Genomic DNA, 13,665 nt, shown 5'->3' with positions numbered 1-13,665 from the left:
AAAATTTATTATTGTACTTGCTTATAATTGAGAGTGAATCTTTAACTTAATTGATTTATATTTTATCTTGGGTGAACAGTAGCTGCTTATAAGTTTAGAATTTGTCTCTTCAACCTAGTTTATACTATCTTTCCATTATTAAAGAGAATTAGGTTTTAAGACTTCTTCATTAAATATAGAAGAGGAGGGCGCCTGGGTGGCTCAGTGGGTTAAAGCCTCTGCCTTCAGCTCAGGTCATGGTCCCAGGGTCCTGGGATCGAGGCCCGCATCGGGCTCTCTGCTCAGCGGGGAGCCTGCTTCCTCCTCTCTCTCTCTGACTGCCTCTCTGCCTACTTGTGATCTCTCTCTCTGTCAAATAAATAAATAAAATCTTAAAAAAATATATATATAGAAGAGGAATGAGTTTTTCTGTGTAAGTGAGTATCCCAGAAAATTAAATATTACCCTTACTAAGTGACAAGGTTTTTTAACCACCCTCAGTGATTATTATAAAACAAGATCTTCCATTTTCCTAATTTTGTAAACCAGAAACCAGGCACATTATTTAACATTTTTTTGATGCCTCAGTATCCTCATTGTGACTGCCAATTATTGCCAGTCATTATACTCTACTAAGATACTTTGATTCTTTCAGAGAAGTATATTGTATGTTTGCTTCTACTCTAAATGGGTGAATTGCTTTCTTGGATTCTGTGTCTGCTTTTTATAATTTATTAATTTATCCATTAATCAAGTATTTGAGAATTTTCTATTTACCAGACTCACTATGAGAGATTAAGGATGTAACAGTAAAAACATATAGCTCCATTAGCTGTTATTTCTTGTCACTTTCTTATACCCTTTTCCAATCACATGTAATAATCATAAAATATTAGAGCTAGAAACAGACCTTAAATAACAGAGTCCAATCCTATCACTTTGTAGATTAGCAACTCAAGCCCCTATAGTAGCTCCTTCATTATTCTCTTTTATGTTTTACTTTCTCTATAGACTAGACAAATACCTTTCTATTATAATGAACAATGGTGTAGGAAGTGTTCTATCTTTAATGTTTTAGTCCCACCAACGAAATCCTACCAGCTTACTATTAAATACAATTAGGAATAGATAAGACAAAATTGGTCAGAGGCTGTGATACTGTCTTCTGAACAGTCATCTGAACAGAATTTTTTTTTAAAGATTTTAGTAATTTATTTGACAGAGAAAGAGACACAGCAAAAAGAGAAAACACAAGCAGGGGGAGTGGGAAAGGATGAAGCAGACTTCCCAGTAATCAGGGAGCGAGATGTGGGGCTTGATCCCAGAACCCTGGGATCCTGACCTGAGCTGAAGACAGATGCCAAATGACTGACCTACCCAGGCACCCCCAGATTTTTTTTTTTATTTTATTTTTAACTAATCTCTACACCCATTGTGGTGCTCAAAGTTACAACCCTGAGATCAAAAGTCATATGCTCTACCCACCAAGCCAACCAGGTGCTCCTGAAAGGAATTTTTGAATCAACACATTATTACACAGGTAACAATATTTAGGCTTTTCTTTTGTTCCTTCTTAGTAAACAGGCTCAAAGAATTTATTTTCGGGGGCCTGGGTGGCTCAGTCATTTGGCGTCTGTCTTCAGCTCAGGTCATGATCTCAGGTCATGATATATTTCGGTGGCTCAGGGGGTTAAGTCTCTGCCTTCGGCTCAGGTCATGATCTCCAGGTCCTGGGATCGAGCCCCGCATCGGGCTCTCTGCTCAGCAGGGAGCCTGCTTCACCTCCTCTCTCTGCCTGCCTCTCTGCCTACTTGTGATCTCTGTCTGTGTCAAATAAATAAATAAAATCTTTTTAAAAATTTTAAAAATTAAAAAAAGAAATTATTTTCTGGGGTGCCTGGGTGGCTCAGTCATTTGGCGTCTGTCTTCAACTCAGGTCATGATCTCAGCATACTGGGATTGAGCCCCCATCAGATTCCCTGCTCAGATGGGGAGCATGCTTCTCCCTCTAGCTGCACCCCCACACCCCAACTCCTGCTTGTGTTTCCTCTCTTGAAGTGTCTCTGTCAAATAAATAAATAAAATTTAAAAAAAAAAAGAATTTACCTCCTATGTGCCTTATTCAGCATCAGCTAGATGTCCACTCTTTCACTTGGCCATGTTAGGAAAGAAAACTGGCATTATGTATTGATATAGGGAAAACTTCATTAATCCCTGAAGACATTAGTATATTTGAAGATAGACTAATTTTTTCACAATTTGGTGATCCTGTTGACCTTAGGTATTTTTATTAAGAAAATTATTTTCAGTCATTTGTTTTGAAAAAGTCCAGATATGTGTGGTACTTTAAAAATTAAGATGGATGTCTTTCTTAAAATTTGTAACAAGTTGTAAGAAAAAGTTGTATTTGAGATTATACTTCTTAAATTCCTTTAGGTCATTGTCAGTATTTCTCCTTGAAGTATTCCTTGAGTGAGACCTATTGCCTTCTAAAATACCTTCAGCAATTCCCAATAAACTTCAAAATAAAACCTAAACTTGATGGCCTTGTATTCATGATCTTCCAAATCTGGCCCCACTCTTATCTAATTATATCTTCTTAATGCAACCTCTCCCTTCCCTTTTATTCTGTCCAGCTGCATTAGGATGCAGCAAAGCTTGGGACACCTGGATGACTCTGTGAGTGGAGGTTGCAATTCTTGATCTCAGGGTCGTGAGTTCAAGCCCTAAATTGAGTGTAGAGATTACTTTAAAAAGAAAAATGTTTTCAAGAAGACTGAGCTAAATTGAGCATCTCTTTAGATGCTGTAGATAAAATTGCAATTAGCTAAAACTAAACAACTAAAAGAAATGAGGTTTAAGCAAATTGACCAAATTGACCATGTAGCCTGTTATGTCCTCTGCACAAGCTGTTTCTTACCACAGGCCTTTGGACTTGCTGCCTAAAATACTCTTGTTGCAGAGAGTTTTTCAGTTTCTGTAGAAAGCCACTCAACTAGACAAGCTTTTCTCAACTCCCCATCTAAAATAGAAACCCCCATGTATACTCTTGCCCTCTATTCTGGGATCCAGAAAAATTCTTACCTCATAGAAGGCACTCAATAAATATTTATTAGATATATAACTAATTTACTAATTTCCCACCCTGAAATGCTTTTTTATCGTAGTTAATAACTAACCATCCTTCAGCTCTCAACTCCTGTCACTTCCTCCAAGTTCCCCACCATGATAGTCTTATGTGGGACTATTAGCCTTTACCTTACTAGCTCCTGTCACAGTTACACCTTTACATAATTGTGTCATTATTTTATTAATACCTCTTTGCCTCACTGCACTATATATAATAATAATAATAATAATAATCGTGGCAAACACTAAGTGCATATTGTGTGCCAGGCATCATTCTAAGTTCCCACCACAGCTCTGTCAGCTAGGTATTATTATTAGTCCCACTTTCCAGATGAGGAAATTGAGCCAAAAGGAGGTTAAGTAACTTGCTAACACAGCCAGTAAGTAGTAGAACTGGGATTTTAACCTAAGGTAGCTGGCTCCAACATCTAATAGTTCTATATTGAATAGTTCTATATAGATATATATAGTATATATAGATATATATAGTTTTATATATATCTAATAGTTTGCATATTGAATTGATTACTTAATTAACAAGAGATCCCATCCAGTCTTTAGATTCTAAGGTCTATTTCAAAATAATCACCTGAAGTCCTCTTATACTTGTTTATCTATTTCATTTGTGTGTATTTTATCTAGCATTGCGGGGTGAAAAGTGTATCATTTAAGGTTAAAGCATTGCTCAATATTCCTAAGAGGTTTTAGACGTGTGTATGGAGATCAGTTTTTGGTATAACAAGGAATATGGGATGCTACCAACCTATAATAGAGGTCATAAATGCTAAACATCTTCTAATACATGTAACAGTTCCAAACAAGGAAGAATTATCCTACCTAAAGTGCCATCATGAGCCCATTGGGAAACACTGAAAAAATGAATCAGCGTCTTTGGCAAGAAGAAACAGGAATGGAGGTAGATAGGGAAGAGAACTGACATTCATTGAATGCCTTGATACACTTAATACTTATTATTGCTTTAGCCTTCACAGTGCTTTGAAGTTTCTTTTATACAAATAAGAAACTGGGATTCAGTGAGGTTAAGGAAGTCATCCAAGGTCATAGAAGTGAGGTATAGATGCTTTGTGGAACATAGAAGCTCAAGAATGAAGAAGAGCAGAGTAGTAATTCATCTGGGACTTGACTGTTAGAGTCCAAGTAACTAACCATCCTTCCTTCTTCAGTGTTCTATTTTTGGAGGACAGAGTCTAAAAAGGGAGTGTCATGTCCAGTGTCTCCTGCTTTTAGATTACTTTGGCTTTATTTGAATTCTTTCCAAAAGTGTATGGTTTTATGACATATTTTAGCTTCATTATTGTTATTTATTCCATTTAAAAAAACAAAATGGGGGTGTGTGGGTGGCTCAGTGATCTCAGGGTCCTGGGATCGAGCCCCGCATTGGGCTCTCTGCTCAGCAGGGAGCCTGATTCCCCCTCTCTCTCTACCTGCCTCTCTATCTACTTGTGATCTCTCGTTCTATATCAAATAAATAAAATCTTTAAAAAAAATAAAAAATAAATAAAAAACAAATAAAAAACAAAATGTCTTTTTTTAACCTTTCTTCCGCCTCCACCATACCATTCCTTTGCTTACTTTTGCAGTAGTAGTTCCTGTATTCAGAGTCTTCTCTCATTCAGGTTTTTGTCCTACCATTTCCCCAAAACTGTTCTTCTCATTGACTTCCTTGTTACTAAATCCCATGGTTACTTCTCAGTCTGTACTTTACCTGTTAGCAGTATTTAACATAATTGATCAACTTATTCTCCTTGATTTAAAGATTCCCCAAAATCTTAATGCCATTTGAAGCATTAAGACTCTGAGAACTGACTTTACTTTTTTAACTTGGGTTTCAACTGCCTTGACATTTCCACCTGGATGTCTATTAAAATTCTCAAATTTAAGAAGTCTAGATTTCCAACCAAGAACTTTGGAGTTGTTCTTGAATCCTGTCTTTCTCTCATAGTCCATATCTATCAGGAGAATCTATTATCTTTACCTTCAGAATATTTCCAGAATCTGACTACCACCGTGGTCTGAGTTGAAAATATTATCTCTTATCTGTACTACTTTAGTGTTCTAATTAGTCTCCATTCCTTACAGTATGTTATCTACACAGCAATGAGAATGATCAGATTATATCACAAAACAAAACAAAACAAAAAAAATCACACACAAACACAAGACCCTGGTAGATCTCTTCACCTAAAGTATAAGTCAGAAGTCAGACCCTAGGCTTCTACTTTGATTCAAACACCCTAGGTAAACTATATATATAGTCACAGCAAGGCTACCCAAAAACCTAGCTTTCATTTTTGTGAGAGCTTCAGCATTATATTACTTTGGCTTATGGTAATGGAGAGCAAAAGGTCTCTCAGAATCATCAAGGTAATAAAGAGAGAAACTTGGCTCATGAACTGTTTTCAGTAAAAGTGATCTTGGCTGCAAGTCTCTTGGCAGTGGAAATTGATACACCTAGGCTCATCTCTACATGTATCTCACAAACCCATAGGGTTAAAAATAGTTCCAAGGATGCATCAGTTAGTTAGCCCAGGTATGAAGTTGATGAAGATGGCATATACACCATGGTGTATTCAGAGATCCTAATCTGCTCTATAATGATGTAAGTCCAGGGTACATCAATGATACTAGGTTTAAAAATTATAATCTGGGCGCCTGGGCATTAAAGCCTCTGTCTTCGGCTCAGGTCATGATCTCAGGGTCCTGGGATCGAGCCCGGCATCGGGCTCTCTGCTCAAGCAGGGAGCCTGCTTCCTCCTCTCTCTCTATCTCTCTGCCTGCCTCTCTGCCTACTTGTGATCTCTGTCTGTCAAATAAATAAATAAAAATCTTTTAAAAAAAATAAAAATAAAAATTATGATCTGACTCTCAGGTTTCCCCACATAAAAATAGAAAGTAAAGATAAACAAAGATCAATAGTTTGGAAACCTCAACTATCCAGAAATTAATTGAGAATCTGAAAGTTTTAACTAAGAAAAAAAATTTAAAACCTTTTAGATTTTCTAATTTATTTGTTCATCAAATATTTATACAGTCTACCTTGTGCCGGGCACTATTTTAGGCTCTGGGAAAACATCAATAAGCAAAACAGATTTTAAAAAATATTCATGTCCTTAAAGAGTATATAGTTTAACTGGAATAGAGAACACAATAAATAAGTAAGAAGTATATATTATTTGAAGATGGTGCTTTGGTAAACAATTGAGCAGTATAAGGATAATTAGGAATTAGATTGGCAGTTTTAATAAGAGTAGTCGGGAGGGCAACATTTGAGCAAGGACTTGAAAGAAGTAAGAGTCATTCAGGTATTGAAGGAAGCATGTTGCAATGGAGAGAGTGGTTGGTAGAAAGATCCCTTAGAGTGCTTGGTGGATTAGTTGGAATGAAGAGAACAAGGCAAAGATCAGAAACCATGAGGTGAAAATGGAGACTGTTTAGAAAACTTCAGCTTGTTCTCTGAATAAAATAACCATTGGAAGGTTTTGAACCAAGGAGTGAATTATGTGTGTCTATGTGTATACATTTAAATATATTTCCAGGGCGCCTGTGTGGCTCAATCATTAAGCATCTGCCTTTTGCTCAAGTCATGATCCCAGGGTCCTAGGATCGAGTCCTGTGTCGGGCTCCCTGCTTGGCAAGAAACCTGCTTCTCCTTCTCCCACTCCCCCTGTTTGTGTTCTGTCTCTGTCTCTCTCTCTCTGTCAAATAAATAAATAAAAATCTTTGAAATATATAAATGTATTTATTTATTTATTTCCAGGTAAGTGGAATAGAATTAATAGGAGTGGAATAGAATTAATACCTTTTTTTTTTTAATGAACACTATATGCCAGTCATATTATATACAATAGAACTTATATTAATACTTTCCTTTTTAATTGCAGAGAAATATTCAGGCATTCATACAAACAGGGGAAGCAAGATAATCAGCAATGTCTGTCACTGAGGAAGACCTGTGTCACCATATGAAAGTAGTCGTTCGCGTGCGTCCAGAAAACACAAAAGAAAAGGCAGCTGGATTCCATAAAGTGGTCCATGTTGTAGATAAGCATATCCTAGTTTTTGACCCCAAACAAGAAGAAATTAGTTTTTTCCACGGAAAGAAAACTGCAAATCGAGATATTACAAAAAGACAAAATAAGGATCTCAAGTTTGTATTTGATGCAGTTTTTGATGAAACTTCAACTCAATTGGAAGTTTTTGAACATACTACTAAGCCAATTCTTCGTAGTTTTTTGAATGGATATAATTGCACAGGTAATTGTTTCAGTCAGAGTTTAATTTTTCCATCTGATTTCAGTTTTATATTAGAATGGACATCTACTTTGCCCATTCTAAACATAATCAGTTTTAAGGTGCTTATTTGCTAAAAATTATAACGTTAAATAGAATTTCACTGTAAATATAGACTTTCTTTGAAAATTAGGCCTCATATATAACATATAATTTGTGAAACATTCTCTTCCAAAGTCTTGTTGTGATCCCTGTAGACAGTCATCTTTTCAATTTTCCTATGTTATTAAACCACATGGATCTTTCAATGGATACCAGATTTCTCACAATTTGTATTCACTAATATTCCCTCACTTACCTATACAGTTATCTATCCCTGGGGAAAAGTTGGACATTTCTGAACACTGCAAGTTTCTTTACAGAATGATTTTTCTTTATAGTACCTTGAAAAAAAAGCTAAAAGCCCATGTTAATTGGGTACCATATGTTATTTTAGTATATCTTCAGCCCAGAAAGCATCTCTAGTGCTCTGGATAGATCTATAGTAATTTGCCTTTCAAAATGGCCATGTTGATTTCCGAGAAGAAGATCCAAAGGCCAGTTAATTCAATACTTAAAAGGTACTTAAAACCATTATTTATATCTTATTTTTGTAATTACCACCATTTACAACATTTTCTTTAAGATAACCCTAAAACTATAACATGTTTCACTGTCTTCCACTGACTCATTCAGTTTTATTACAGAAGACTTACCCTCTTGGTCAAATAAGAATAGAATGTGGTTTATTGATTAGAACTGCTATGATTCTCATTTTTAAGTTTGTATTCTTTTCCTCATTCATGAAACTCCATACTATTTACAGAGATTTAAATTTTTCTTGACTCCAAATGAAAAAATCTCCACCAAACTAATACTGAATCTTCGTTTCCTTCTTGGTTTTATTTTATATTACTATCTAGCTGTCTTAAGACTTCTTATTGTACTACTGGCTTATATAAAATGAAAAAGAATGAAATATGTCAGTTTAATTGATTCCGCTGAAAAATATTTTAGTAGTTAATATTTGGTTTAACAGAGAGATTTAACTTATAAAAATATTTTTACCTGTAATAATATGAGGACTTAATGGTTTTATATTATGTCAGGTATTTGCCATAAGTAATTCAGAGTAGCTTTTTGTTTCGTTTTGTGTTTGAAGAACATATCACTTTTATGTTATACTGGAGAAAATCTTGGAAACAAACTAATTTGCCTAAAACACAAATTTCATAAGGGAATTTTATAAATGACTTCTATTGGAATTCATTATTCAGCAAATTTGTAGTGAATATCTGCTTTGTGCCAGGTGATTTGCTAGTTATGAAGGATACACAGCCTCAACATTAGTGGAGCTCACAGTTGGAAATATAGTGTGATACATGTTAGAAGGATATATAGCATATACTAAGGGCTCAAATGAGGGAGTAGATGTTTCTGCCTGTGACAGAGAAGACTTGGAAAAGTGACATTTATGCTGAATATTTAGAGCAGGTTTAAGTATTCCAGCTGGATCAAGTAGAGGAACTCTTCAGTGGAAAGGCAGTGGCATAAGAAAGAAATAGCACATGCAGAGAACTTCACACAATCTAGCATACCTAGATGACAGCAAGGAACAAATAGGCTGGAGGGAGTGCCTAATAATATTCCAAGGCAAGGAATACGAACTTTCTCATGTAGGACTGTTGAACACTTAAGATTTAACATATTCAGATTTTGTTTTCATAAAAAAAAAAAAACTACAAAATTCTGATAGATGGATTAAAGAAAATTGAGACGAGATAAGGAAACTGGTAACTGATTAATCAAAATTTGAACAATTGCTGTGGAAGAAAGAGAGCAGAGGGGAGGATAGTACCGTTAACCAGAATACAGAATATAGGAGAAGAGTGGATTTGTGCTAAAATTCCCAGGTTTTAAGGATAAGACTCTACGTTAATTTTGGACCTCTTGAGTTTAAAGTTATGTTCAGAATATCCAGATGGAACTATCCACTAGACAGTGGATATAGTAATGTTGTATATCATAATAAAGAACTTTGATCCCTTTTTATAAAAACTCAGTGCTTGCATATGGTGCTACTGGAGCTGGGAAGACCCACACGATGCTAGGATCAGCTGCTGAACCTGGAGTAATGTATCTAACAATGTTAGACCTTTATAGATCCATGGATGAAATTAAAGAAGAAAAAGTATGTAGTACTGCAGTTTCTTATCTGGAGGTAAGTTGACAGAACCATTCTTTAGATTAGTCAATAGTATTGAGAAATCATTAAGAAGTTCCGGGGCACCTGGGTGGCTCAAGTGGGTTAAGCCTCTGCCTTCAGCTCAGGTCATGATCCCAGGGTCCTAGGATCAAGCCCCACACCAGGCTCCTGCTCAGCAGGGATCCTGCTTCTCCCTCTCTCTCTGCCTGCCTCTCTGCTTACTTCTGCCTATTTGTGATCTGTGTGTGTGTGTGTGTGTGTGTGTGTCAAATAAATAAATAAATAATCTTAAAAAAAAAAAAAAAAGAAGTTCCATGTCCCATTCAAACTACTCTGTTATTAAGAATTTTCTTATGAATATATAAAATCATTAAAATTCCTGCTCTTAGGTGTTTGTTGCACATCTTACTCTTTTTTTGTTGAGTATTTTGTTTTGGCCTAATTTCTGATTAGTAAAATTAGCAAAAAGAACTTCCAAATGCCCTTCACCCAGACTCATATGTTAACATCTTACTACCTTTGCTTCTCCATGTGTGTGTATGTATTTCTTCTGAACTGTTTAAGTTACAACAGGATATTTTCTTAAATAACCACTGAATAGTTATCCAAACCAAGAAATTAACAATGATAGAACACCATTACCTAATCTATAAATCTTAGTAAGATTTTGCCAATTACTCTGATTATGCCCTTTATTGAAAAAGAAAATCTAAGTTCGTTAATTGCATTCAATTGTTATATCTCTTTAGTCTCAATTGGATTTTTTTCTGTATTTTATGTCACTGTCATAAAAACCCTAATTTGGTTAGTTAGTCAATAGGTTATGCATGTGCAGAAACACAATGGAAGTAATGTTGAGTTCTTATAGTATCATATCAAGAGGCTGGTATAGTTAGTCTGATTACTGGCTGTGTTAACTTTGATCTATTTCATTATGTTGGTTTTGGCAGAGTTTCTGCACTATAAAGATACTATTTTACCCCCTTATTCCTCAAATTTTCATCTATTACTATTGACATCCACTGTTGATTCATGCCTAAATCTATTATTATTATGATGGTAGATAATAGTGATATTTAAATTCCATCAGTTCGTCTACATTTATTCCTTGGCTTTCTACTGTATGGAGGAACTTTCCTTTATTATATCAGTGTGGATTCACAGATTCTTAACATTATTTAGTATCTTATAATCCTTTTCCGTATTTATTTATATGCTCAAATTATGCTGGATTTGGCCAGCCAAGGCTTCTTCATGCCGTCTCTTGTGTCCTCATTCTTTGAGGACTTCTGCTCACTTAGTAATAGGTGACATTCGACAAATCATAACTAGGAGATAGGCACACTAACTTTATATTCAGATAGTGTTTCAGATACCAGTAAAGAAACAAATCCATGATTTTACTGCCTATTTGTGGTAGCAGAGAAAAAATTTCTGGTAGTCACAGCTCTCTTGTTAACAATTTATAGTTTGGTTCCTACTGAGAAAGTTTCTTCGCATTTCAAATATTGATTAAGATATGTATGTTGCTAAAAATTTTCTTGTGTACAAAACTTGGAAATAAAAGAGAAATAAAACTCATTTTCTATAGTTAAGTACTGAAAAAAATTGCTTTGAACTTAATTGGGTAAAGAATATGGCACTATTCTTTAGTTTCTCCTTATATTCTTTTATAACTGGGCGAATTTTGAAGTTTGGTCATTTTTATAATGTTTTTAATTGTTTTTTCTTTCTTTTAATCTGCCTTCTTTTATTAATGGTAAGGCAATGTCTAATCTCATCATTTTCCACTTGGTCTGTGCACAAGAGTTGGCTATGGAGCTTTTTAAAAATAGACATGCCGAGGCCTCAACCCTTGGACATTTTAGTTTAACAGGTCTGGATTGTGACTGATGTATCTGTGTTTTTTAAAAGTTCCCAGGTGATTCTGATTTGTAAACTGGCTTGAGAATGGTTGTTCTAATTTTGTATTTTGTATGATTGAAATGGGTAAGGGGAAGTATTTGAAAAGTAACTACTGCTTTTCAGGAAAATAACAAAAAATTGTATCTTCATATTTTACTACTTTTAAGAGTTTCTTACATTTAAAAATGGTTATCATTCAGTAGAAAATCTTACCAGCAATGAAGTATCACTACAGGCTATCTATTAGAACATGGAAATAACTTACACAAAATAATTCTTAAAGCCTAAAACTGTATGCTTTTTTAAATCTTATCAGTTGTCATTTTGTTGGAAAGTAGAAAATTAAGTACCTTTAATAAAATCATCAAATCAGATCAATAGTACTATTTCTATGCATTGTTTATAGAAATTACTAAAAAAAATGCTGAAAAATTACTAAAAAAGAAATTGCTTACAGAAATTACTAGGAAAAAAAATTACCAAAGACCTACAATACAGATGTGTTTTTAGTGCCATGTAATAGAGTGAGGAAATCTGGACTCCCATCCCTACTCTGCTGTTACTTTTGTGATCATGGACAAATTACTTAACCTCCTAGGGCCTTAGTTCCTAAGAAAGTGGCGGGGGAGGGTCCTGTTATAGGACTTATTAAGAATTGCATGTTAGATTTAATGTAATTAAAGGATAAATGAAATAAATACTGTTGATCCTTGAGTATGGGTTTTAACTCTTTAAGTTCTAAAATTTAAAAAGTTTTGACTATTGGGACATCATGAAATAATAAACTATCTTCAGTGAGAACCAAGCCACCTCCATATAACTTATTGGAATTTCCCAAGACCGTGTGTCCCAATATATTTCTAGAAAATAGGAGAAGGCAATTCAAGCTGTCTTATTTCTATTCCACCATAATCGTCAAGTTAGGAATTATGGAGAGTGGGTGTAATGACTCCATCTTTAAATTTCAGTTGCAAACTTAGGTAATTAAACTCTTCTGTTTTCTCAAATGATAGGAAATTAATGGCAACATGAAATAGAAGGGCTGAGATGGTGCAAATAAGTTGCTGCTTATGTTTAAGATGTAATTCTAATACAACCTTAAATCAGCAACACGTGTGATGTTGTCACTATTATTTCAACCTCAGTGCTAAAGCAGTTTTTTGTTTTGTTTTTCCTTAAGGTATATAATGAACAAATTCGTGACCTCTTAGTAAATTCAGGGCCACTTGCTGTTCGGGAAGATGCCCAAAAGGGGGTAGTTGTTCAGGGGTTGACTTTACATCAGGTATGTTTATAAGGTTTTTTTTTCCTTATTGTAATAACAAGTGTGGTTATTTGGCCATTTATTCATTTTCTGTTGTATTAAGAAAGAAGAAAAATAATAAAGTGCAGAGTTAAAAGAATCAGAATATACCTTCAATATTATTTTGTTTTCCTTTGAAATAGTTGAATGAGATTTTCTTTTTGTTGTTGTTTTTGGGTAAGGGGGTTGGGGACTTTTTTCTTTTTTAGAGAGAGCGAGAGCTCCAAGGAAGAGGCAGAAGGAGAAGGAGAATCTGAAGCAGGCTCCACACCCAGCACGGAGCCTAGTGCAGGGCTCAGTCTCACAACCCTGAGATTATGACCTGAGCCAAAATCAAGAGTCTGACGCTTAATTGACTAAGCCACCCAGTCACTCTAAATGAGCTTTTCTTTTAAAAATCTTCTTGCAAATTTAATACTCTGTTTTCTGCTTAATACATTTATATTTTGTCTCCTCCAAAAGATAAGATTCTATATTTTATTTCTCAAATAACACCAGACAAAGTAACATTGATCCTTAAACAACATGGATTTGAGATGAACAGGTCCACTTATATGCAGATTTATTTTTATAAACACAGTACACTATACAGTGGCTAACTGAACATAATAAAATACAGAACAGCACTGTAAATGTATTTTCTCTTTCTTATAATTCTCTTCATACCATTTCCTTTTCTCTAGCTTCATTTATTGTTAGAATACAGTATATAATATGTGTAATATACAAAATATGTATTAATTAACTAGTCATATAATCAATAAGGCTTGAAGTCAACAGTAGGTTATTAGCAAAACCTTTGGGAAGTCATAAAGTTCCATGTGAATTCTTAATTGCCTGAAGGGGAGAGTTC

At 34.8% G+C, this 13,665-nt stretch overlaps 1 protein-coding gene across 3 annotated transcripts in view; it reads left to right on the top strand.

Annotated features, from left to right (window-relative positions):
• Positions 1–13,665, top strand: part of KIF18A (kinesin family member 18A) — an 84,479-nt gene that overhangs the window by 3,359 nt on the left and 67,455 nt on the right. For 2 of the 3 annotated variants that reach the window (XM_047690350.1, XM_047690352.1), the window contains 3 exons: positions 7,011–7,383; positions 9,462–9,619; positions 12,690–12,794. In XM_047690350.1, the coding sequence (XP_047546306.1) occupies positions 7,059–7,383; positions 9,462–9,619; positions 12,690–12,794 (588 nt within the window). In that variant the 5' untranslated portion in view covers positions 7,011–7,058. Of the gene's footprint in view, positions 1–7,008; positions 7,384–9,461; positions 9,620–12,689; positions 12,795–13,665 lie in introns of all 3 variants that reach the window. The other variant, XM_047690349.1, reaches the window with a different exon arrangement.

Source organism: Lutra lutra, chromosome 10 (assembly GCF_902655055.1).
Source record: "Lutra lutra chromosome 10, mLutLut1.2, whole genome shotgun sequence".
In the NCBI taxonomy this organism is placed as follows: Eukaryota; Metazoa; Chordata; class Mammalia; order Carnivora; family Mustelidae; genus Lutra; species Lutra lutra.
This window is presented reverse-complemented; position numbering and strand designations above follow the sequence as displayed.